The following is a 26,867-nucleotide window of genomic DNA, read 5'->3' as shown; positions in this document are numbered from 1 at the left end:
CCGGAAATAACCAACAGGACGTCCAGAAACGACATGTCGACTTGATCATCCGCGATGGATTTTAAGTATTGAAATGTACAGTAACTCGTATGATGTGATCCCAGTCTAAAGGTAAGATAAGCTTATAATGTATCTATAAGGTCATGAACGTTATAATTCATGTAAATACGTTAATTCCATGATCGTTATTACGTTATTAACGTCTGCGTACTTTACAGGCATCGTGTTACTGTAATATTTACGACAATATATGTTTTGTAATCTTAGCCCAACGAATAAATAGACTTAATATATAAAATATTTTATGTTATACTTGCCAATGATATATTGAATTTATGATATCGATGAATTAATTGTGACTTAACTGGAAAGAAAGACATAAATGCTATTGTTATATATTTTAACAGGTTTAAGGAGTCCACACAAAAACTAGCAAATACTGCATATAACTAATAACTTAGTACTTTTGAAATCTGAGAATTATTTTGAGGAAAGTTATGACCATTATTTATTTCCTCACAGTTAATGTTGTGTATCTATAGAAAATATTTATCTGTGACATTGTATGATGTTATATATCAAAGCTTTTTTGTGTTTGTTTGTTAACAAGGGATTTGTGGACACGTCAGTGTTTTTAGATTTTGAAGTAAAATTTGTAAAAAAAAAAAAAAAAAAAAAAAAGATCAAATTAGAGATTGGTGTGAAATTTGTATTCATAGTGTTGCCAATATGTGACCCTGGACCAAAAAACAGTCATAAGGGTTAATTTTTCTGAAATTGAGATTTATAAATCATCTGAAAGCTGAATAAATAAGCTTTCCATTGATGTGTGGTTTGTTAGGATAAGACAATATTACAGCTATTTGAAAATCTGGAATCTAAGTTTTTCGCTCAATTGTTTACTTTCACTTTAGGCTTTAGCAACTGTGTTTATATGTAAGCCTTATGTGTTTTGACAGTATTAGCGCATTTTGTCCATCAAGGTAATCCTCACAAAATAATATAACTTGTATGAACTTTGAAGCCTGAATACAAACAGCAGAACTAAAAAGCTAAACTTAGGCTATAAAAAAACTACAAAGAACAACAACAACAAAAAAAAAAAAAAATTCACCCGTTTCAACTTAGGAATGTAAGTTTTGTGGCTGCCTTAAAATTGTAAGTTATTTCAGCTTAAAAGCACAAGTAATTTCAACTCACGACTTTAAATCTTGCCTAGTGTTGAATTGCTTTATTTAAGTTCATTTGATTTTACAATATTTTCTGTTTCAGCTTATTAAATTAAGTTGAAATAAGTTTTAACATGCAATCAACCATTGAATCATTAAAAAATGGTTGGTTTGTCAATGTTAATGACACTGAATTAACATCACCCGCTATTAATGCTGAAAAAATTTTGAAATTTCAACAAGGCACCATTATTGTGATCAGCGATTGCTTTAGTTGAGCTCTTGACTCTCATTTTTTTTAAGTTAACTTTCTTTTGGAGCTTTTGTAAACCCTGATGCCAAAAAAAAGCGATGTTTTAAAATTAAGTTGGAGTAGATTACTATTTGTGGTGGTCTCAATAAAATTATATAAAATAAAGATAATAAATACTATTGAATAAAGTTGATCTTTCATTACTGATGTAAATGTCCTGTATCACAAATTCAAAAATTCTGTGGCTAAGTCCAGAAAGACTTAGACATCAACACTCATTATACAAACCTCAACAATGGTGACAATCATCAAACTAATTCAGATAAACAGATCAACTGCAATGCATGCTGGGAATCATGAATGAATTTTATAGTATGTTATTACCCAGCATGCATTTCTGTATAAAATTATATTTTGCTGAATGTCACCATTGTTAAGTTTCATACGCTGATTCTTGATGTCTAATTGATTCAGCCATGTTTTTTTCCCTTTTAATTTATAAGAGTGTGATATCTGTACCACTGCTTAAATCTCTTATTGTAGTAATCTCACATTATAAACAAACATATAAAACCAAACACACTTGTGAACAAATATTTAAATAAACTCACAATGATTACAGTCAATATCATCATCTGATATCAGCTTCTATTACCTTAACCAATGCATTTTAGCACATTGTTGCAAAAGACAATGAAAACCTAACATAAGAGTACAAAGAGTCAAGAGTCCAACTAAAGCAAATACTGATCACAACAATGGTGGTTTGATGATTTTTCAACATTAATAGAGGATGCAAAAGATTCACAAATCAACTATTTTTTGACATTGATTCAATGGTTGCTTGCATGTTGAAACTTATTAATTTAATTAATTGAATAAGTTGAAACAGAAAATATTGTAAAATCAAATGAACTTAAATAAAGCAATTCAACACTAGGCAAGATTTAAAGTCGTGAGTTGAAATAACTTAAAATCTTAAGGCAGCCACAAAACTTACATTCCTAAGTTCTTAAAATTCAATATTAAGTGTCAAATCTGGAGGAAACCAGGCACTGCTTATCACCTGCACATACCAGTGAAAAAACACACGCATTTTGATTTATTTGTTTATTTATTACAATAAATATGTAAACTGTAGTATGATAGGGGAAAGTTGTTAAGTACAGTAAGTATCTGAAATTCACACTTGTTAGTATTAAAATTATTTGAGCCATTTTGGTTGGCAAGAAGTAAAAAGTATCAAATGATAGAAATATCCAAAATATCAGGTCTTTTGAAGTTTTTAATTAAAAGGTGAGGTTAGTTCAGGTTATAATTTTGCGCTGTGACTCCCCTAAAGCTAGTTTATAAATGGACAATTCACGTTATTTGTATTAAAAACACATGAATTAAAAATGTACTTTGGTAATAATGATTATAAGTACAGTCACATATATTCAAGGTGAAAGGATAATGTTATTACTGTTTTTTGATGTTCACACATGGCATTTTCTGAAAATTAAAACCAAAATTATTCTGTACTGTGAAAAGTTTATCTTTTATGCCATTCATACATAATCATTCTCATCATCTAGTACGTTTAACAACTTTCAACAACAACAACAACAACAACAAAAAATGCTTGTGTGTTGTAAAAATGTGTAATTTAAGGAACTTCCTTCATCATTATAAATTATTTAAAAGATTTGCATAATGGTAGGAAAATGAACAGGGCGAATGAGGAAATAAGAAGCTAAAGTTAGCTATTGCTCAGTGAGGTTATGCTGACTTAAAGTTTATTTAGTTTTATTTTTTTTTAGTAACCATGTATCGAAGTGTTCATATCTTACTGATTTCTGTAGTTTTATCAAAGCAAACCAACTAGGATTGTCCGAGATTACAAACACCTCTCCTTAAAGGCACAATATGTAAGATTTTTTTTATTAAAATATCCAAAAACCACTAGAACAGCCTTATATATTTAGCTGACTTGTGTACTTACAGTATACTGTAGTCACCTTAATAAGTCTTTAATCCATGAACATGATGAGTCCTGACGGATTGCATGGTATCATCAAACTACGCCTTTGGTTCTTTGTTTGTTTTGAAAATGCACCCTTTAGCATATTGTTATTGAAGCATATTATGTAAAACGTACATATTGTGGCTTTAAAGGGGTACTTCACCGCTGGTAAGATTGGCTTTAAATAAAACTTGGCTGTTTATATAGTAAAAAGCAGGGGGGGGAATTTAGAAACTGGTGCTACATGATTAGAACAAACTGAGCTTCCATGCACTTTTGATTTTTGAAAAATTTTACTGTAGATGAGATTGGGTGGGAAGGAGCTAATTGTAACCCCTAACATGGCTGCGCAACTCTCACTTCATAGTAGTAGATCAGCAATCTACCTTTTTTTGTTAGCAATAAATTGGATATATTTGAAACGATGCTGGTTTTACATGCAGAATGAATTATTGAGCAAAAAATCCAAATTAAAAAATAAGTGTTATTCTTGAAAACCTATAAACTGATTAAATACTAAAACAGTTTTTCCAAGAAAATCTAAAACATGTCAAACATTTGCTGACATTTTCCAAATATAAATAGCAGTCGTTTTAGTGACATTGTTTTCCTTAATATTTATGTGTCCTGACTTGGACAGAAAAAAAGACAAAAGATCTTTATAGGGATAGTTCACCCAATTGAACTATGATGGAAATTATCTCTTGATTTATTCTCTCTCAAGCCATCCTATGTGTATATGACTTTCTCATTTCAGACAAATATAATCAGAGTTATATTAAAGTGAATGGCTGTTGAGATATTAAGGCCCATAAGTGCATCCATCCATCATAAAAAGCACTCCACACAGGTCTGGGGGGTTAATAAATGCCTTCTGAAGTGAATCAATCTGTTTGTGTAAGAAAAACATCCATATTTAAAACTTTATAAACTGTAGTCCTGTCTTGCACGTGTTCATTAAAAGAGTAGCGTTCCAGCAGAAGTTGTAGGACGTAGGTGTAGCATAAGCTCTGGTGAGAAGTGACGAACGCGGAAGAGCAGTCACTGGTCACAAATTAGAAGTACAAAATGAGGATTTGTAAAGAAAAATGTCAGAGGATTTTAATTTAAGCTACTTATATATTAAAAAGGAGATTAACCAGTTTTCCTTTGCTGTAAACAAAACTATGCATATTTTTCTTATACAAATGCATACATTTGCTTCAGAAGACCTTTATTAACCGCTTGGAGCTGTGTGGAGCACTTTTCATGATGAATATTAGCCCTTTTTTGGGCTTCAAAATCTCAACAGCCATCCACTGCCATTATAAAGCTTGGAAGAGACAGGATATTTTTTAACGTAACTCAGATTGCATTGGGCTGTGCAATTAATCGAAATTCAGTTTCGATTTCTATTTTGCCTTTAAATGATCATGAAAATACAGTAATTGAGATTATTGCGCCCCATTTCGCCCCCATTCCACTGGTGCGCTTTTGCTCCTCCATAAAAACCTGCAAAATCAGCAAAATCGTGTAAAATTACTTTCAAAAAACAGGACGTGCTTGATTTATTAATGTTTCTTTGATGTTGTGTTTTTATCTTGCTCTGTTCTGTGTATGCGCTCGGAGACGGAGCAGAACACAGACATGTAAAGTTATCTTTTAGGTCAAGGTGTGCGTCTAAACGGTCAAATACCCGCCAAAATATTTCAAAACGAGGTGCTTGGTGATTATTCAAGCAAACCCTTGTCAGTTATGTCTTAAATGATCATAAACCATTGAGAATGAAAATACGTGTGTAACAGTATATTGGATCCGTGTGGCTCTTAAAGCGGCAGCAAATAATATTCCTTCAGCCGTCTCTGTGCTTAATATTAATAAAAATGTAAAAATACAGAGAAAAATCACTCACTGCTCTTGAATGAACGACTTTTGTAGTTTTAATAAGAAACAAAACATGTTCATTTCTTACAGTGAAGACGCTGTTTGATTTTACATTCAATTAATTACATTCAATTTCTGTAGAAGGCTGTTAGACTACTTTAGACTTGCATAAAAGTATCTTTTTTTCTGTTGTATTGCTATCTTTAAATTAATCACTAATATAAAGTTTTGGACCCAGTCATAATCGTTAAATAATCGTAATTACAATATTGACCAAAATAATTGTGATTATGATTTTTGCCAAAATGGAGCAGCCCTAATATACACCTAGAATGGTTTGATGGTTTGAAAATCATGGGGTCGTTTTCATTTTTGGGTGAACTATTCCTTTAAGGGCAGTACCCTTAAAAAGACAACTTTGGACCTTATTTACCCCTTAAAGGTTCAAGTAGTACCCTAAGGGTACATATTACCGCTCTCAGGTACTAATATTCACCATTCACATTTACAATCTGTATAATATCTTTTGATGTCCATCTTTTCTCAGATACCTGCCTTGATGTCACAATGGACACTTCACATCATTTACTCTTACTCTGGATGTTTTTGCACTATGCAGTGGGTAGGGATTGTCACCAGTCATGTACTCTGTTACCACTCTCATCGTATTGTTTTGTTGTGATACTCAATCCACTGTTTTTTCCACACAGGTTCCAATAGTAGTTGTGTGAAAATAATTCCAGACGCCAACGATAACATTTCTCTTGAGGTGGGAAAAATATTCACAGCAACTTGTCACCTTGTGGGAGGGTCTGTTTACACCTCTGATGACATTGAATGGAGTTTGGAAAACATCAGCATTGCAAAGCAGTCTATCCGCAAATTAAATGAAACGTCTGTTAGTGTTACCATCGATGTCACGAGCGACATGAACGGTTGGTTGCGGTGCAAAGCCGCCAAAAAGACTCTGTCATACGTACCTCCGTGTATCTATGGAATCTCACTCCGTGCAGGATGTAAGTAACTTCATGCCAAAATCACATGTGTTGCTTTCTAATTAAAAGGCTTAAATTCTTCAGCTGTGTTTTAGTTTTGTACATATTGTAGTGATAGCGCCACACAAAAATGAACATTTGTTGTTCTAAATGACAAAATATTGCAGAATTTCTAGTGTACTACATATTCCAAGACATTTGTGTCAGGAAAAGACATTATAAGCTTTGCCACCACCTTAGTTTTGAAATTGATTAATGCTCAAATAAAGTACTTTTCTTTAATAATGTTAATCATCATTGGTTTTCTAAAGCCAAAGCTGGCACGTCAACCTTGTCAAACCATTAAATAAACTTTTTTTCCACAAGGAAAGCTACTGTACACTCTTAAAAATAAAGGTTCTTTATTGGCATCAATGGTCCCATGAAGAACCTTGAACATCAGTGGAACCTTTCAAATGCAGAAAAGGTTCTTTTTAGTGGAAAAAGGTTCAGATTTTTACAGTGTTCTTCAAAATGGTTCACTGAAAGGTTCTTTGTGGAACCATAAATGATTCTTCTATGGCGTCACTGCAAAAACACCCCTTTGGAGCCTTTATTTTTAAGAGTGTATGATTTTAGAACATTTGGTTAATAATAACGACTTTTAGTTTTTGATGAGCTGATCCTTTAAAAATCTCATATGCAGTTGTTTATGAACCTGTAAGAGGAAAATAGCCTTGCTGTGTTGGCAAATAGCGACAGTCTGATAGGAATGTGAAATCTTTTCTTCTTTCAAATGTGACTATGGACCACAAAGCCAGTCATAAGTATCATTTTGAAAGCTGAAGAAATAAGCTTTCTATTGATGTAGGGTTTGTTAGGATAAGACAATATTTGAGATACAACTATTTGAAAATCTAAAATCTAAGGGTGCAAAAAAATTTGAATATTGAGAAAATCACCTTTAAAGTTGTCCAAGTGAAGTACTTAGCAATGCATATTACTAATCAAAAATTAAGTTTTAATATATTTACGGTAGGAAATTTACAAAATATCTTAATGGAACATGATCTTTACTTAATATCCTAATGATCTTTGGCAGAATAGAAAAATCAATCATTTTGACCCATACAATGTATTGTTGACTATTGCTACCCATGCTACTTAAGATTTTGTGGTCTACGTTCACAAATGTTCTCATTATTTGAAACCCTTATGCATTATTCAGCATCTCAGCTTTAAGAAAAAGTCTTAATGCATCCATTGTTTTTCTGTTTCTGACCTCCAGATCCTCCGTTGAAACCAGATAAATTGTCATGCATTGCAGTGCAAGAGGACAAGGATATTTCCCCTTACTTAAACTGTAGTTGGGATCCAGGATCGCGAAACCCGCTGATTAAGACAACTTACACCGTTTATGTCCAAATGTACGTGTTAAGAGTAGCGTAAGTCCTGATAACAGAATTTAAAAACCTTTTTGATTCTTGGGGCCCTATTTTAATGATCTATGGCCTAAAAGGTAGCAGGTGCACTTAGGGTGTGTCTGTATCCACTTGTGTTACTATAACGAAGGAAAAAATGTTCTGCGTGTTTTCGAAAGTGAGAGTCTAACCGAGAAAACAGAAAGCAATTGACTATCCATTATGACATTTTTAAATTTATGTTCACAATAATAATCTTTTACAGTGTAATCCTTTCATTTTTAATATTTGGCATGTTTGTGAGCTGCTGCGTGAGTAATAAGCATATACAGTGACCTCCACTTATATTGGCACCCTTGGTAAATAAGAGCAAAGGTGACTGTGAAAATAAATCTGCATTGTTTATCCTTTAGATGTTTTATTTAAAAAAATCACAAAATTATAACATTTACTTTAAGTAAAACAATGGAGACTGAGGGAGAAATCTCATTATGAAATAAATGTTTTTCTGTAGTTGGCCACAATTATTGGCACCCCTAGAAATTTGTCTGAGTAAAATATCTCTGAAGGATATTCCCATTACTATTACATTTTTTTTAGCACATCAGGGTGGCTAGGATTATAAAATTGTTCAGTCATTACTTTCTGGTCCACAGGATTATAAATATGAGGAACACAAAGGTCAAATTCCACTAATCATCCATCACAAGAAGTAAAACCAAAGAATGTAGTTCTGATGTGCAGAACAAGTTTGTTAAGCTTCACAAAATCGAAATTGGCTGTAAGAAAAGAGCTAAAGCATTGAAAATCCCCATTCCCACCATCAGGGCAATAACTAAGAAGTTCTAAACAACTAAAGATGTTACAAATCTGCCTAGAAGAGGACGTGTGTCTATATCATCCTAATGCACGATAAGGAGGACAGTTTGAGTGGCCAAAGACTCTCCAAGGATCACAGTTGGAGAATTGCAAAGAATTGTTGAGTCTTGGGGTCAGAAAGCCTAAAATAAAATGATCAAACAGCCCTGACATTATTATATGTTGTTTAAAAGAGTTTCAAGAAACATCCTCCTGGCTCACCCGAAAACAAACTCCAGCCTATTCAGTTGTCAGACATGATTGGAACTTCAAACAGGACTGGCTTCTATGGTCAGATGTAACTAAAAATGCGCTTTTTGGCAGCTAACCCTCCAGATGGTTTTGGTGCAGACGGGATAAAAAAAGTACCCCATGCCCACGGTTAAAAATACTGCTGGGTCTTTAATATTGTGTACCTATTTTTCTGACGGAAGTCCTGGCTTCATGTATTCTGTCAAATACCAGCAGATAAAAAATCCAAAAATCGCCTCTGTTGGGAATCTTATAATTTTAACCTTTGTTCATATTTACCAAGGGTGCCAATATTAATGGAGGGCACTGTAAGTGTATAGGCTTTGTGCACCTGCCTATAGTCGCATATTACTAATACGCTTCTTAAAATAACCAAAAAATATTGCACCATAGACTTTTGACCAGGTTTTAGTTGGTCAATGGCGCAGTCTATTTCAGTTGCCTCAAAATAGCAACGCGCCAACAATGCGCCTAAACATACCTTGTTTATAATAATCCAGAAAAACAAAAAAAGTTGTAAATTGATTTGCATTTTAATAAATAAAATAAGTATTTGATTCACTATCAATCAGCAAGATTTCTGGCTCCCAGGTGTCTTTTATACAGGTAACAATCTGAGATTAGGAGCACTCTCTTAAAGGGAGCTGAAGGTTTGAGTTGCCAAACATCAGCTCCGAAACCTTAATGACTTGCAGAGGATCTGCAAAGAGCAGTGTGACAAAATCCCTCCTGAGATGTGTGCAAACCTAGTGGCCAACTACAAGAAGCGTCTGACCTCTGTGATTGCCAACGAGGGGTCATGTTTTGCAATACTTATTTCACTTAAAATGCAAATCAATTTATAACTTTTTTGAAATGCGTTTTTTCTTTTTTGTTGTTATTCTGTCTTTCACTGTTCAAATAAACCTACCATTAAAATTATAGTCTGATCATTTCTGTGTCAGACGTACGAAATCAGCAGGGGACCAAAACAGTTTTTTTCCTGACTGTATGATAGGGCCTTTGTCTTTTGCCAAATGACTCAAAGTGAAAGACTAGTGTGTTATTAACTTCCTCTTCTTGTCTTTTTTAGCCCTGTGTCGAACATGACATATAAAGCTGACTTTGAACAGCAACTTGCAAGTTCCCACAGTGTCTACCTGTACACTTTTCCGATTCATATGGCTTTGACAGTGTGGGTCGAAGTGAAGAATGCACTGGGGTCAGAGCGGTCAGACAAACTTCTTACCGATTCTTCCAGTTTTGGTATGATCTCAGCTTTTGAATTAGGAAATTATGCACTTTACACTCTGTATGAACGCATCACTTCAACTGGCTTCCTTTTTTTGTTTTTGTGTTTGTTTTGTAGCGAAACCAAATCCACCACTGAATGTCAAAGTCCTTACTGAAGTTAACATCCCCAACTGTCTCATGGTTACTTGGAAACATCCCATTGACAGGACCATTTTGAAACTCTCCTATGCTATCAGATACCGAAAAGCAGCATCTAATGTTTGGATTAAGGTACAGGAAAGCCAAAATCTGTTCAGGATAAAAATTCAGATTTTTATTTACTGTGTATAATGATTGTTATTGAAAACATGATGTGATTTACTGAAACATTTTGTTAGGGTTTTTCACACTGCGAGTCTGGGTTATCGTTGTTCTAAACCCTGTTTTTCACCTCAGGTGTGTTTCACACTTGTCATACAGTAGCGGGGTTAGCAGCAACTTTGTGGTGTTTGCAATGCCAAACTTGCAAAGCGTCAAACAATGCAGTGTTAGAATGTTACACAGCATGTTGTATAAACAGCCTTTAAGTGGAAAAATGTCAAACGGCGATGGAAAATGTGTAAAGAAGAGACCTTTTATATTAGCTTTCTAGTCCAGAAAACTTGATCGGTAATACAGTCAAGCCTGAAATGATTCATACCCCTGGCAAATTCTGACTTAGAGTAACTTTTATTCAACTAGCAAGTTTTTTTTTGACCGGAAATGACACAGGCTTCTCTGAAAAGATAATAAGACGATGTACAAGAGGCATCATTGTGGAAAAAAAAAAAAATTCTCAGCTTTTATTTACATTTGAACAAAAAAAGTGGCATGTCCAAAATTATTCATACCCTTTGCAAACTGTCACAGTCTATGGAAAAATCTAAAGTTCTATACCATTCCAAATAGTCTGAGCTGTTCTAAAGCATCCTAATTACCCTGATTCATTGGGAACAGCTGTTTTAATCAACTCAACAGGTGAAAAACAGAGGCTCTCTGCTGTTGGTTTGTGGACAGTCATGGCTAAGACAAAGGAGCTCACTGAGGACCTGCGGCTGTGCATTGTGGCTGCTCACAAGTCAGGAAAGGGCTATAAGACCATATCTAAATGTTTTGAAGTTCCAGCGGCTACAGTGCAAAGTATTATTAAAAAATACAAGACGTTACGCACTGTGAAAAATCTCAGAGGACGTGGTCAGAAGCCAAAAGTGACACCTGTGCTGGTCAGGAGGATAGTGAGAGAGGTAAAAAAGAATCCAAGGATCACCACCAAGACCATCCTGATGAATCTGGGCTCTGCTGGTGGCAACATCTCAAGGCAGACAGTCCAACAGACACTGAACACCGCTGGGTTCCACAGACGCAGACCAAGGAGGACACCACTTCTCCAGATCAGGCACACAAAATCCCGCTTGGCCTTTGCAAATGCTCATCTGGACAAAGAAGAACTTCTGGTCTTCTGTTTTATGGTCAGATGAAACAAAAATTTTATTGTTTGGCCACAATGATGTAGCCTTCATTTTACGTAAAAAAGGAGAAGTCTTCAACCCTAAGAACAGCATCCCCATTGTCAAACATGGTGGTGGGAACCTACTGTTTTGGGGGTGTTTTTCAGCCAGTGGACCAGGAAACCTAATCACAGTAAACGGCTCCATGAAAAAGGAGCAATACATCAAAACTCTCAACAACAACATCAGGCAGTCTGCAGAGAAACTTGGCCTTGGGCACCAGTCGAAATTTCAGCACGACAACGACCCAAAACACAGCAAAAGTGGTGAAGAAATGGTTAGCAGACAAAAACATTAACGTTTTGCAGTGGCCCAGCCAGAGTCCTGACTTAAATCCAATTGAGAATCTGTGGAGGAGCTAAAGATCAGGGTGAAGAGTTGGAGCTCATGGCTAAAGATGAATGGGCAAAAATACCAGTGGAGACATGCAAAAAGCTGGTCAGCAATTATAGTAAGCGTTTGATTGCTGTAATAGCCAATAAAGGCTTTTCTATTGATTATTGAGAAGGGTATGAATAATTTTGGACATGCCACTTTTTGTTCAAATGTAAATAAAAGATGAGTAATAATTTTTTCCACAATGATGCCTCTTGTACATCATCTTCTGGGAGACATTTGTGTCGTTTCTAATACAAAAAAAACTTGCTGGTTGAATAAAAGTAACTTTAAGTCAGGTAATATAAAAAATTTACAAACATCAGTTTATGAAGACCCAGGATTAATTGTTAACCCCAGGAGGAAGGATTCAAGTGTAAAAAGCCCTATTAAGCTTGAATTATTTTCATCTTGATTATTTTAGGTGCCGGAGAGCTTCACCAAAGACTACATTACGTCTTTCCGACTGCAGTCTCTGGAGCCGTACACTCAATACGAGGTGCAGATGCGATGCATTGAAGAAAATCATAGCAGTCACTGGAGTGACTGGAGCACCAGCGTTACAGGGAGCACCGCAGAAGCCAGTATGATCAGTATTATTCATAAAACGATTGAATTTCTCTGAAACGTTGATGGAGGGATGCTAAAATTGGGTTGTAATTTTAAATAATCCTTAAGAACAGTTTTGGGGAAGCTACTCTGAAACTGGAGCTTACTTAGTAGCTACCCTTTCAAATAACTAGTTAGCTATTCTAACACTACCACACTGTAAAAAGTTTCACCCGTTTCAACTTAGGAATGTCAGTTTTGTGGCTGCCTTAAGATTTTAAGTTATTTCAGCTTAAAAGCACAAGTCATTTCAACTCACGACTTTAAATCTTGCCTAGTGTTGAATTGCTTTATTTAAGTTCATTTGATTTTACAATATTTTCTGTTTCAACTTATTAAATTAAGTGGAAATAAGTTTTAACATGCAAGCAACCATTGAATCAATGTCAAAAAAAAATAGTTGATTTGTGAATCTTTTGCATCCGCTATTAATATTGAAAAATCGTCGAAGCACCATTGTTGTGATCAGTATTTGCTTTAGTTGGACTCTTAACTCTTTGTGCTCTAATGTTAGTTTTTCATTGTCTTTTTTAACAACGTGCTGAAATACATTGGTTAAAGCAATGGAAGCTGAGATCCACTGGGATCAGATGATGATGATGATGATTATGTTGACTGTAATCATTGTGAGCTTATTTAACTATTTGTTTATAAGTGTGTTTGTATAATGTGAAATACTGCAATGAGAGATTTAAGCAGTGATACAGATATCACACTTTTATGAATTAACAGGAAAAAAAGCATTGCTGAATCAATTAGACATCAAGATGATTCCCAGCATGCATTGCAGTTGATCTGTTTATCTGAATTAGTTTGATGATTGTCACCATTGTTGAGGTTGTATGATGAGTGTTGATGTCTAAAACTTTCTACTCGTTGCCACAGAATTTTTGCATTTGTGATACAGAACATTTACATCAGTAATGAAAGATCATCAACTTTATTCAGTGTTATTTTCAGCTTTATTTTCTGTAACTTTATTGACACCATTATAAATAGCAATCTACTCCAATCTAATTTTAAAATCAAATGAACTTAAATTAAGCAATTCAACACTAGGCAAGATTTAAAGGCGTGAGTTGAAATGACTTGTGCTTTTAAGCTGAAATAACGTAAAATCTTAAGGCAGCCACAAAACTTACATTCCTAAGTTGAACCGGGTGATTTTTTTTTTACAGTGTACAAGTAACAAATGTGTTGTTTTGAGGAGTTTCATGAAGCACGCTTCAAATGTGGGAATAAGCAGAGATTGAATCTGAACATTTAGTTTTAGACTCACAAATGAATTGAAATTTACAAATGAGAGAGAAGATCATTTTAGGACTAACCAGTTGAATAGAATAAATCAAAATTTCCAACACAATGTATTCACTCTATTTCTACGCCCCATGACGCTTTGCGTAAATTTAGACTGTAACTTCCGTTAAGCTGTAAACAATCAGTGAAAGCTTCGCTCTTTGAACACAACATGTTTTTTTAATCACCCTTCAACCATTAAACATTGAAAATTACGTATAAAAACATTTAAAAGCAGTGTAAAAGCATAAAACAAGGTACTTTCAACAGAACACAATATTAAACCCAAAAGCGCGATTATTTCCATAGCAATAACGGACGGGTAAAATATCACATAGTAATATATATCTGTATTAAGTAACATACATTGTCTTAATAAGAAAGTTCATTAACTTCCTCATTGCGTGATATTATTTCAAAGTGATTTCCGTCATTTTGACAGGTAATAAATTGTATTTACCTGTGAAAAAAAAAAATGTAAAGAGATGTGAGCATTGATGCAGCGAATTATTAATGGGGTACATCGTAAATTAAATCTGGAGAACAGACCACAAATGTGCAGTATGTGTTGTCCTTATTCATAATATTACAGTGGAAGGGGAAATACTGCGAGACAACTGAAATACATAGTTCTTTAGTAGCATCACTGCTTAATTACTTCCCAGCATTTCAAAACGTGATTAAATCTCATCATTAATCCTCATTTTTACACCATCTTATTTTCTCAGAGCCAGCAAGTGCACCGGATCTTTGGAGAATCATCCAGCCCACATCTAATAATAGAAATGTCACATTAATATGGAAGGTAAATTCCTTACAATAGTAGTATTTGTACAGGGTGTGAAACTGTAGATTGCTGTTTACAAGTTAAATTGTAAATGTTTTCGTATTGTCTTCTGTTACAGCCTCCTGTAAAAGCTAATGGACAAATACTGCTGTATTACCTGAACATCAGTCAGGATGAGGGGGAGTTTAAAAGAGACGAAATAAAAGCAGATAAGCTGAGTTATTCAGTTGAGCTGCCAACAGGAAAATCAGCTAATATTGAAATCACTGCAGCTAATTCCGTTGGAGTGTCTCCTAAAGCAACTTTATTCATTCCAAGAACAGATCGAGGTATGTTAAAGACTGAGTTTGAAAGTTGTAAATTCAAGGTTTTAACCCTTCTGTTGTTCTCAGAACCAGGCACTTGAACCAGGCTTTGTGGCATAGATTACAGTGATTCTTACATTTTAAATATGGATATTTTTCTTACAAAAACACGTCGGGTCGCTTCAAAAAGTTAAAAAGCATAATAAGACCCCTTTAAAATACAAGCACCCATTGAATCAATGTAAAAAAAATAGTTGATTTATGAATCTTTTATATCCGCTATTAATGTTGAATCGTCAAAGCACCATTGTTGTGATCAGTATTTGCTTTAGTTGGACTCTTGACTCTTTGGACTCTAATGTTAGATTTTCATTGTTTCACTGTTATGGGGTTAAGAAAAAATAAAAATAAAAGGCTGTTAAGTCCTGAGAAGCTAAAATATATTGTTGGAGGTTTGATATGTGCCTAATATGAGGTATTTAGAAAATGAATCATGTGTAGTTAAAAAAAATGTACGTTTCAAGTTGAAATGTTACCGAATCCCAGGAAGTGTTCATTTATTTAAGAGTTATTCACTTCCAGAACAAAAATTCACAGATAATTATAATATAGATAAATGTTCATGTCTTTCATTCTTCAGTCGTAAAGAAGTTATGTTTTTTGAGGAAAACATTTCAGGAATTTTCTCTATATAATGGACTTTAATGGTGCCCACAAGTTTGAACTTCCAAAATGCAGATTAAATGCAGCTTCAAAGAGCTCAAAGAGAGAATAAAGGTCTTATCTAGCGAAACGATTGGTCAGTTTTTAAAATAAATTAATATTATACATTTTTTAACCTCAAATGCTCGTCTTCGTGAACTCTGTGTACTCTGGTTCAAGACAGTTAGAGAATGTCGAAAAACTCCCATCTCATTTTCTCGCTGCAGAAGTACCGACCAGTGTTTACAAAGTGAACATGCAAAGAAGATCAAACGCCCTTTACAAAAAAAAGGTAAACCAGCGATGTAGGGTGATTTTGAAGTTGGAGGAGAAAATGAGATGAGTTTTTCGACCTCGAACTGTCATGAACCAGTACGCATGCGCTTCGCAGAGCTAAACAAGATGAGCATTTGAGGTTAAAAAGTATATAAATTGTCAATTTTTAGAAAATAACTGATCGTTTCACTAGATAAGACCTTTCTTCCTCTGCTGGGATAGTTTAGAGCCCTTTGAAGCTGCACTGAAACTGTATTTTGGAAGTTCAAACTCGGGGGCACCATAGAAGTCCATTAAAGGAGTAGTTCACTTTCAGAACAGAAATTTACAGATACTGTACTCACCCCCTTGTCATCCAAGATGTTCATGTCTTTCTTTCTTCAGTCTTAAGGAAATTATGTTTTTTGAGGAAACGTTTCAGGATTTCTCTCCATATAGTGGACTTCTATGGTGCCCCCAAGTTTGAACTTCCAAAATACAGCTTCAAATGGCTCTAAATGATCCCAGATGAGGAAAGAAAGGTCTTATCTAGCAAAACAATTGGTTATTTCCAAAAAAAAAATTAAATTTGTATACTTTTTAACCTCAAATGCTCATCCTGTCTAGCTCTGTGTGCACTCTCTGTAGAGATTAAAAAGTATATAAATTGTAAATGATTTTAGAAAATAACCAATCGTTTTGCTAGATAAGACCCTTTTAGATTAGATTAGATCATTTAGAGCCCTTTGAAGCTGCATTTTGGAAGTTCAAACTCGGGGGCACCATAGAAGTCCATTATAAGGAGACAAATCCTGAAATGTTTTCCTCAAAAAACATAATTTCTTTACGACTGAAGAAAGAAAGACATGAACATCTTGGATGACAAGGGGTGAGTACATTATTTGTAAATTTTTGTTCTGGAAGTGAATTACTCCTCTAATAAAACTGCTTTTCAGAGGCATGTGGAAAGTGTTAAACGTGATGCATTTGTGATTTGGCAGAGCTTGCTGGCGTGGAGAATATGAGCTGGTCGGTGCGTAATGAAAAGCCGGAGCTAGAGATGCAGGTGGAGTGGACTGCTGTCCTGCCTACTTATCCCGGCTTGCATCTCTCCGAATACCTGCTGGAGTGGGTGAAAATCCCACAGGATGGGCATCAAACAGAGCTTCAGGCAGGCTGGCAGAGAGTCCCTTACAATGTCACCAAGACCACAATAAACGGTACCAACTCTATGCTTTCTGAAGCTCTACTGACTAATAAGCTAGCCCACGTGGAAACTGTGCATGTTTATGTGCATTTTAGTCAGCTGATTGCCACATCTGCAGGATGAAGTTAAAAATACTAAATAGAAATTATTGGTACGCATGATCAAATTAGTAAAAACATCTTTTAATTTGACCGTTGTGTTTAACAACATTTATTTAGTCTTCAGAATCACATTTTGTGGCTCATTTGAACATTCCGTCTATGTAAATCTATGGGGTTTTTATGATTTTTAATCTTTAGTTTTATAAAAACTATAAGTCGGATCAGTCTGAAAAGATATAGCACACTGAGTCAGATCAGTCTGAGGAGCTTAGTCTAAGAATAATAATAATAAAAAGCTTATTATTTGGCTTTCTCAAGCCAACCTAATAACTGTAATTACAGAAAAATTAACAGTAATTCCTTACTTTACCTTTTCAAGGAAAAGGTTATTAAATTACAGTAATTAATTACTTAGTAATGCATTACACCCAACACTGATTATACATTATAACTAGTGCTGGGCAACGATTAATTGCGATTAATCGCATCCAAAATAAAAGTTTTTGCGTAATTCAGTGCGTTTTCGTATTAAAGATGTAATAGCTAGTAATTCATTATATTTCTGAGTAACTCACCCAACACTGTATAATAATAGTCTCAGTCAGTTAACATGTGGTTTAGTACGAATTAGACGTGTTTCATACATTTGTAAGCGGCTAAGTATTGGATGTTCATTTTGCAGGCGTGACGTCAACACTGCAAAAAATGCTTTTCTTACTTACTGTTTCCAGCCAAAATATCAAAAAAATTCTTAAATCAAGAAAGATTTTCTAGATGAGTAAAAATGATTGTCTTGATTTCAGAAAAAAAAACCAAGTCAAAATTAAGTGTGTTTTTGCTTGAAACAAGCTAAATAATCTGTCAGTGGGGTAAGAAAAATAATCTTGTTTTCTGTTTGAAATAGGATTTTTTTTCTTACCCCATTGGCAGATTATTTTGCTTGTTCTAAGCAAAAAATCACTTAATTTTGGCTTGTTTTTTCTGAAAACAAAAAAATAATTTTTACTTGTCTAGAAAATCCATCTTGATTTAAGAATTTTCAGATATTTTGGCTGGAAGCAAGACAAAAAAAATCTAAGTACGAAAAGCATTTTTTGCAGTCAAAAGCACTGTTTGTTTTGAAAAAAGCAAGCGCCTCTTCTTGGCTTAATGCTAAAAATGAAAACATAACATTTTAAAAATACATGCATTTTTTAGATTATATTCCTATTATTGGCCCAGTACCAAAATAATATACTTTTACAAATAATTTATAACTGTTATCAAAGCAATGTGGTGAGCCAGAAACAAGATCATTTTATATGAGTCACAGGTGTGTTATAGAAGTTGTGAAAGTGTGAAACGGATGTCTGCTGTTGCAGTTTGACTGTGAAACTAAACAGTTTGGTAGCAATGCAGGTGACCAAATGCCTTTCTTCTTTCCCAAGGTGATTTGAAGAAATTCAAGCGGTACAACATATCAGTGTATCCAGTTTACAAGTATCACGTTCGACAGACGTTGCAGACACACTTTCAAGCAGGAATACCAGTAACCAGACCAGCCTACATTCAACAAGGAAGTATGTCTCTGAAGATTAATGCAGTATTCTCACAGTGGTGTAATGTAACACAGTACTTTGTTACAATACTTAAGTATTTTTGGGGAGTATCTGTACTTTACTTGAGCTTTTATTTTTTCAGCCTACTTTTACTTTTACTCCACTACATTTTCGACTCAAAATGTATCCTTTTACTCCATTTCCCTAAGCATATTCGTTACTTACTGCAAAATAGTCAGGATCTCAGTCAGAATTGCAAGATGTTAACTCGCAACTGTATGAAAAAAAAAATTCTCACAAAAGTATTGCGTTCTATCTAGAAAGTGTTTGCTCACAAAAATATTGCCTTTCCCTCAAAAAAATGTTGCATTTGCACTGAAATGTAGTTTTCTTTATTTCACCTCTTTTTGTAAGCAAACACAAAGTTTATAACCTCATAATAATAAACTTTCTGAGATAAAAAGTCAGAATTGCGAGATAAAATTCACAATTCTGACCTTTTTTCTCGCAAATGTGAGTTTGTACCTCGCAATTTTTCTTCAGCCTTTTTTTCCCAGAATTGCATGATAAAAAAAACTCAATTCTGACTTTATTTCTCAGAAATTTATGATATAAACTCGCAATTATGAGAAATAATTTTCCTCACAAATGCAAGTCTGTATCTTGCAATTGTGAGTCTGTATCTCACAAATCGGACTTTTTTCCTCACAAATGCAAGTTTGTATCTCACAATTCTGACTTCTTTTCAGGAAATTCAGCTTTTTTTTCCCCAGAATTGCATGATAAAAAAACTCAATTCTGATGTTTTTCTCCGAATTGGGTGATATAAACTTGTAATTGCGAGAAATAAAGTCAGAATTGCGAGATATAGTCTCAGAATTCTGACTTTTTTTTCTCAGAAATTGATGATATAAACTCGCAATTGTGAGAAATAATTTTCTTCACAAATGCAAATTTGTATCTCGCAATTCTGACTTCTTTTCAGGAAATTCTGGCTTTTTTTCCCAGAATTGGGTGATAAAATTGCATCGATTCTGGCTTTTTTCTCCGAATTGGGTGATATAAACTTGCAATTGCAAGAAATAAAGTCAGAAATTGATGATATAAACTCGCAATTGTGAGAAATAATTTTGCAAGTTTTTATCTCGCAATTCTGTTTTCTCGCAATTGCGAGTTTGTATCTCACAAATCTGACTTTTTTCCTCACAAATGCAAGTTTGTATCTCGCAAATCTGACTTTTTTCTCTGAACTGGGTGATATAAACTCACGATTATGAGAAATAAAGTCAGAATTGCAATATAAACTGATAATTCGGATGTTTTTTCTCAGAAACGGATAAAATAAACTCGCAGTTGCAAAAAAATTGCATTTACTTGTACTTTTACTTTCAATACTTAAGTACATTTAGGATTAAAAAAATGCTTTTTGTACAATAAATATCACACGCTTTAAGACTTTTACTCAAGTAATGTTCTAAATGGTGACTTCAACGTCTACCAAAGTCATTTTCTGCTAAGATATCTGTACTTTTACTTAAGTATGGCTTTCAGGTACTTTATACACCACTGTATTCTCATGTACCGAAGTACACTCGTATAACAGCTTTGTGTTCTTGTTGTTGTTTATTTAGCTCCAGAATATGGTCCTAACGTCACAGTGACGAAATCCAAGAAAAACAGTGCTGAGCTGACATGGGAGGAGATTCCTCTGGACAGTCAGCATGGATTCATTACTGACTACATCATATTCTATGCCGTCGGGAACACTAGACAGTGGAAAAGTATGTTTAACACATGACAGATGTGTGAATTGTGATGAAATGCGTGCAATGATTGCACAAGCTGATCTTTGTCACATGTGTTTGGCAGCTGTGAAGGTGGAGCCGAATGTCCGCTCATATGTCCTGACTGATCTGGCTAGTGAAACCGATTATGTGGTTAACGTCTGGGTGTCAACAGTGGCAGGCTCTATCCCAGGCATGGATTATCATTTCAAAACTATGAAGTATGGTGAGTCTTTTATGCTTGTTTTAAGTGATTTTAAAGATAAACTATCATACTTTGAGGATGTGACATGTGCTGATGCTCTGGTGTGAATGTGCTCTCTTGAATGTAGGCGACGGCGAGGTGGAGGTGATTGTAGTGGTGGTTTGCCTCAGCTTCCTCTTCCTGACCGTCTTTATCATAATGTTCTGCCTCCGGAAAAGAGAAGTGTGAGTCAGTGCTTTTCACCACTCAAAACGAAACACAAAGCAAGAATTCAACTTTAACTCGCCACTTCAGTTCACTTCAGAAAACCCTTTGTCTGGAAATGCTCACAGAAGATTGGCTAATAGAGTCTGATTGCCTAACCGGTCTATGTGCTGTTGTGCACGCAATTTAAAAGAACATTTTTAGTTAAAAATACAGTAAAAACTAAAAACGTTTGTTTAACAATTTGGAAACAAGAAAGAGTATTGCCATTTACAGCGTGTGCATAATTATTAGGCATGTTGATGCACATTTTAGCAATTCCAACCCATAATAACTATGATTAATTTTGTATTGAATCATTTACAAGTGATATATAATTGTCAATAAGTAAAAAACACCTTATATTCAGCTGTGCATAATTATTAGGTACAGTGCCTTGCAAAAGTGTTCATACCCCTTCATTTTTTCCCCGTTTTGTTGCAGCATTATGTTAAACTGCTTTAAATTAGTTTTTCCCCTACATCAGTTTACACTCCATTCACCATAATAATGACAAAGCAAAAACCAGATTTGCTAATTTTACAAATGTATAAAAAATAAAACACTGAAATAAGTACATTGCATAAGTATTCATACCCTTAACTCGGTACATAGTTGAAGCACCTTTACTGCCTCAAGTCTGTTTGGGTCTGATGTGACAAGCTTTGCACATCTGCATTTGGCAATTATCTGCCATTCTTTGCCTCACCTTTTCACCTCTCCATCTCTGTCAGCTTGGATGGGGGCTGGCAGACATTTTCTAGAGTCCTAGTTGTTCCAGTCGTCTTCCATTATGGAGAATGCTTCTGTCAACCTTCAATGCAGCAGATTTTTTTCTGAACTCTTCTCTAGATCATTGCCTTAACACAAGTCTGTCACTGAGCTCTACAGGCAGTTATCTTGGTTTTTGCTCTGATATGCATTTTCAGCTGTTAGACCTTTTCTGAGAGTTGTGTGTCTTTCTAAATCACACTCATTCAAATGAATTTGCCACAGTTTAACTCCACTCCAAGTGTAGGAACATCTAGAAGCAATATGAATGCTCCTGAGCTAAATTTCGAGTGCCCAGAAAAAGGTATGAATACTTATGCAACGGGATCTTTTCAGCTTTTTATTTTTAATAAATTTACACAAATGTTAAAAACCTATTTTTTGTTTTGCCATTGTGGAGTAGGGAGTGTAGACTGATGTGGGAAAAAAGTAATTTAAAGTAGTTTAACATAACAAAATGTGAAAAGAATGAAGGGGTATGAATAATTTCGCAAGGCACTGTATGTTTAACAGATGAAATTAGCCAATAAAGAGATTTAACTCAGACTGAAAAATGATTAAATGCACATGAGAAGGATGCAATACTAGAATTTGTAAAGTTAAGGCATGACCCTCAGGCAGTGAAATGATCGTTGGGTCTGCACGGTCAGAAAAAAAGATGGAGAAAAAAAGACACATTTAATCAATTTTTTGGGCTCATTTTATCTGTAAAAGAAAGCGTACCTAATAATTCTGCACACCTGAATATAAGGAGTTTTTCACTTCCAGCCTTAATTGACAATTATATAATCACTTATAAATAATTCAGTACAAAATTAATAGAAGTTCTTAATATTAGTGTGGTTTGGAATTGGTAAAATGTGCATTGAAAAAAATGATTATGTAAGTTATATATTATAAATAATATAAATACTAATATATTATATAATTATGCACACACTGTGTACTATGTATGTAATGTAACAATTCAAACAGTTCAAATGAAAATTAAACATTTCTTTATTCATAATTGAGTCTACTGTAGATGCCCTGTAACTGATTACAATGTACAAGATTTTAATATGGGCATATTCAAATATGAGTCAATGCAATTCATGCAGTAGGTGTATATTTTAGTGCCTGCACCATCATTTAATGATACTTTCAAAAGTACTTTTGGTCACTTCTTGACAGTTCCTGGTTACCATTCAAAATATGGAAGGATTGTGGAGAATATAGAAGAGAAATATCAGACCAAATATAGGAATCTTTAAGCAACTTGCACCATTTGAAAAGTGCATTAAAACATGATGAAATAAATGGCAGTGCTTAATTTACTACAGAAACAAATGATTCCTAATGTGTATGCATATGTAAATGTATTGTGAACGTTAGATACATCACCTAACCACACTTATAACAGCAGTAAATGGTGCAGAGTGATGTTAACAGTCATTATTTTCTCATCTCTCTGTAAGGATTAAGAAGCTGTTGTGGCCGCAGGTTCCAGACCCATCTGACAGCTCCATTGCCCACTGGTCACCTGATTTTCCCATTAAGGTCAGTGAAAAATCAAAATAACAACAAACACACGTCAAAAAAAAAATACCATAAAGATTTGGTTTCATTATGAAGTTGCCCTGCAAATATAAAACCTCAAATTCTCAGTTATACATCCAGCAGTTGTGCTGTATTTAAATGTTAAGCTGTTAATATGTATTTAGGTGTAATAATGTATATAAAAAGTACAGAGACTTGGACACAATGAAACCATTTCTTTTAATAAAATTAAATTTTAACATGATTCGTTTTGTTTTGTTTTCTTTTGACTTTGAGGTCTATTATGACCCGGACATGTTCATTTTCATTGCAACGTGTACATGTTCATGTATATTGCAACACAATTTTTTTTATGAAAACCACATAATGGCATATTGCTCAAAACTGCATTTACGGTCTGTTGGGATGCTCTTATGGTAATGCCCACAAAGCTAACAGCTTCTGACCCTCTCAACAGGCCGACATGCCCAAAGAAGACGTGAGCGTGGTGGAAGTGGACGTGTTTGACGGAAAATCTCTGTGCGAGGAAGACAAAGCCGTGCTGCCGCTCAAGAAGGACAAGTATCTCTCCGAGGAGCACAGTAGCGGCATAGGAGGCTCATCCTGCATGTCCTCTCCCCGCCACAGCGTGTCCGACAGCGACGAGGGAGACTCGGGCCAGACTACGGCCAGCACTGTCCAGTATTCCTCAGTGGTGGCCAGCGGCTACAAGGGACAAACTCCCAACCACCAGCCTCCGGTGTTCGCTCGCTCCGAGTCCACACAGCCGCTTCTGGACTGCGAGGAGCATCCAGACCATCTCAACGACAGCGGAGGCCACTCCAGGAACTCGTACTTCAGACGAGGCCGAGAACTAGAGCAGGGCGTCCTCGGTCAGGATTGCGATGGAGGCTCTCTTACTTTCTGTCCGGTGCAGGAGGAGGAGACGTCTCCTGTCGTGGAGGACCCGCCCGCCTCCGCCTTAAGTTACATGCCGCAGCAGAGCGGCTACCGACCTCAGTAAAACATTCATCCCGATGCTGACGCTTTAGAGACGACCTTAAGCTATTGTATCTTAATGTGCCTGTCATGAACTTTTCATTTGGCATTTTAACAGGATTGCAAGCTTACGGCAGAACTGTATGGTAACACTAGACTGCGCCCTTTAAACGGGTCATCGGATGCAAAACTCACTTTTACATGTTGTTTGAACATTAATGTGTGTAGGCAGTTTGTGTACACAACCACCCTACAGTGATAAAAATACACCCAGTGGAAAGTAATTATACCCTTTTTAAAATCAGGTCATTCTCAGCTTCTTGTTGGTGTGATGGCACACAGACAGAGGCCACTCCCACAATAGTTGATTGACATGAGCGCCTTACCTTAGACCCGCCCTCACCGAGCTGAAACAGTCCGACTCCGATCGCCATTGTGTGACTCAGGTGCAGAGGAAGACAAGAATGTCTCTGATTGAGCGATTGAGGTGTTCTGTTGTTGGATATAATAATGAACATAGCAGTCGTCATTTACTCCCGACAACTGAGCCGCTGAAGACGCAGAGGATAAAGTTACTTTTGTTTTTAAAAAGGAAAGCGCCGATCCCGATCTACATTTGCGTCTATGTTTGTGTGAATCGTTCCTGATGCAGCTTCACCCACAGCAGAAGTGTTAGTATAAGGGTTTTTTAATGCATCTTTGCAAACAGCCTTTCTTAAAGGTTGTATCAGCGATTTATAGCCTAAAACATAAAGTGTCAATTTCAGCTGACCTTTCATCACGATCCGCTCGCTGCCTGCCCCATAAATTGTCTGTGAAAAAACCGCGTCTCTCTGGTCAGCCTAGGGTCCGAGATATGCCAAAAAAACAATCGGCGCTATCGACTATTCCACACAAAAACAAACAGTGTTCCAACCAATCAGCGTCAGGGGTTTGGTGTTGTGGACTTTCGCTCCGCCTCCCTCACATCCCTGCACCAGTAGGAAAGTCCACAACACCAAACCCCTGACGCTGATTGGTTGGAACACTGTTTGGTTATCTGTGGTGTGTTGATAGCGCTGATTGTTTTTTTGGCATATCTCGGACCCTAGGCTGACCAGAGAGACGCGTTTTTTTCACAGACAATTTATGGGGCAGGCAGCGAGCGGATCGTGAAGAAAGGTCAGCTGAAATTGACACTTTATGTTTTAGGCTATAAATCGCTGATACAACCTTTAACAATGTGCTTGTTGGCAAGTTTCGCAGCGAAATGCGGCTAAAGTAAACATTACGGCTCATAATCCCACAGCAGAGAGGGGCGGGGCGAGCAGAGCTCATTTGCATTTAAAGGCACCATGCAATAAAATAAGTAGATTTTTTGCAGAGCTGATTTTGACAAGGTAAAAGGGTGTTTTCTTTACACTACTCTTGAGAATTTTTAACCAAAGTATATTAGAGACTTTTCATTAAGACCCTAAAGAATCATATGAACTTGTGGAAAATGGGCATCCGATGACCCCTTTAAATAAAATCATTGAAGCTGTCTACATTTCAAGATTTCACACTGCCATGTGCCTTCAGAGGAAGATCGGCTGTTCGTAGGATGGCTACTCCAGCCACTTCCTTCTGTCTTACTGTTGCTTCGAACCACGTGCATGTTTAGTTGTAGCATTGTGTAAAATAGGTGTCCGTTTGCTGATTTCTTGCCGGGTTTGTGGTTCGTGAATGTACTTCGATTTCGCTTGCTTCCAGTATAGACGCAGTGTTGTTTAGAAAACGACGAACAATTTGTGCCAAGGTGCATTATGAGATAACACATATTATTATCAATTATGGTATTAGGAATCTTCATATTTTTAACAATACGCAACAGCTCTAGTTTAAGTTAACCTTGCTTTCATAGTCCTCATGATCATTTTCTTTTAGGATATGACTAACACTACATTGAAATCTCATTTATGAAATGCAAATACTTCATTGTATGCCTTATTACATGTATTCATGTATCTTTGTGTGATTTATGTGTTTATATCATTGCATCACTTAGGTGTGTATCACTGATATTAGGTCAAATAAAGACTTTATTAAAATGGTTTGTTGTCTGTAAGACTTGTTTACTTTACCTTCAGTCTACGGATATTGCTTATTGCAGCGGCTTCTCTAATTGGTGAGTGGGGTATGCAGTATTTTGCCTGTAATTTGGCAATGTCTACGGTTGTAATTTGTGTTCTTGTGTTGAGAAACACTGATCTAAGTAATGAGAAATGAAACCACTGTAAAACCCAATATGCCCCATCATGAGGATCAACATGAATTAAATATACACGAGTTCTTATTAAAGTTACAAAAGTTACTGAATCAAGTGCAGAGAGTGATTTCCTTTTGTTGTTTTTAAAAAATGTTGAGCTTTTTTGGTTTCATTAACATTAAGGTATTATTTACACTGCCTTGCAAAAGTATTCATCCCCCTTGATTTTTAAAATAGTTTAAATGACCTTTTTCCCATATCGATCTACACTCCATACACCATTATGACAGCAAGAACAGAAATTTAATAAAAAAATAAAAAACCCTGAAATAAGCACATTGCATATTCATACCCTTAACTCAGTGCTTAGCTGAAGCACTTTTACAGCCTC

The 26,867-nt window shown here is 35.5% G+C and overlaps 1 protein-coding gene across 1 annotated transcript; it reads left to right on the top strand.

Moving 5' to 3' along the window:
* On the top strand, nucleotides 1-26,323 carry il6st (interleukin 6 cytokine family signal transduce). Its single transcript, XM_073829702.1, has 16 exons — nucleotides 1-111; nucleotides 5,838-5,912; nucleotides 6,001-6,306; nucleotides 7,553-7,691; nucleotides 9,868-10,040; nucleotides 10,144-10,298; nucleotides 12,354-12,513; nucleotides 14,563-14,639; nucleotides 14,740-14,950; nucleotides 16,885-17,103; nucleotides 18,619-18,750; nucleotides 20,361-20,510; nucleotides 20,599-20,739; nucleotides 20,846-20,942; nucleotides 23,190-23,271; nucleotides 23,729-26,323. The coding sequence occupies exons 2-16, from the start codon at nucleotides 5,858-5,860 to the stop codon at nucleotides 24,272-24,274; spliced, it is 2,643 nt and encodes an 880-aa protein (XP_073685803.1). The 5' UTR covers nucleotides 1-111; nucleotides 5,838-5,857; the 3' UTR covers nucleotides 24,275-26,323.
* Nucleotides 26,324-26,867: the final 544 nt, after the last annotated feature.

Source organism: Garra rufa, chromosome 23 (genome assembly GCF_049309525.1).
Source record: "Garra rufa chromosome 23, GarRuf1.0, whole genome shotgun sequence".
NCBI lineage: Eukaryota > Metazoa > Chordata > Actinopteri > Cypriniformes > Cyprinidae > Garra > Garra rufa.
This window is presented reverse-complemented; position numbering and strand designations above follow the sequence as displayed.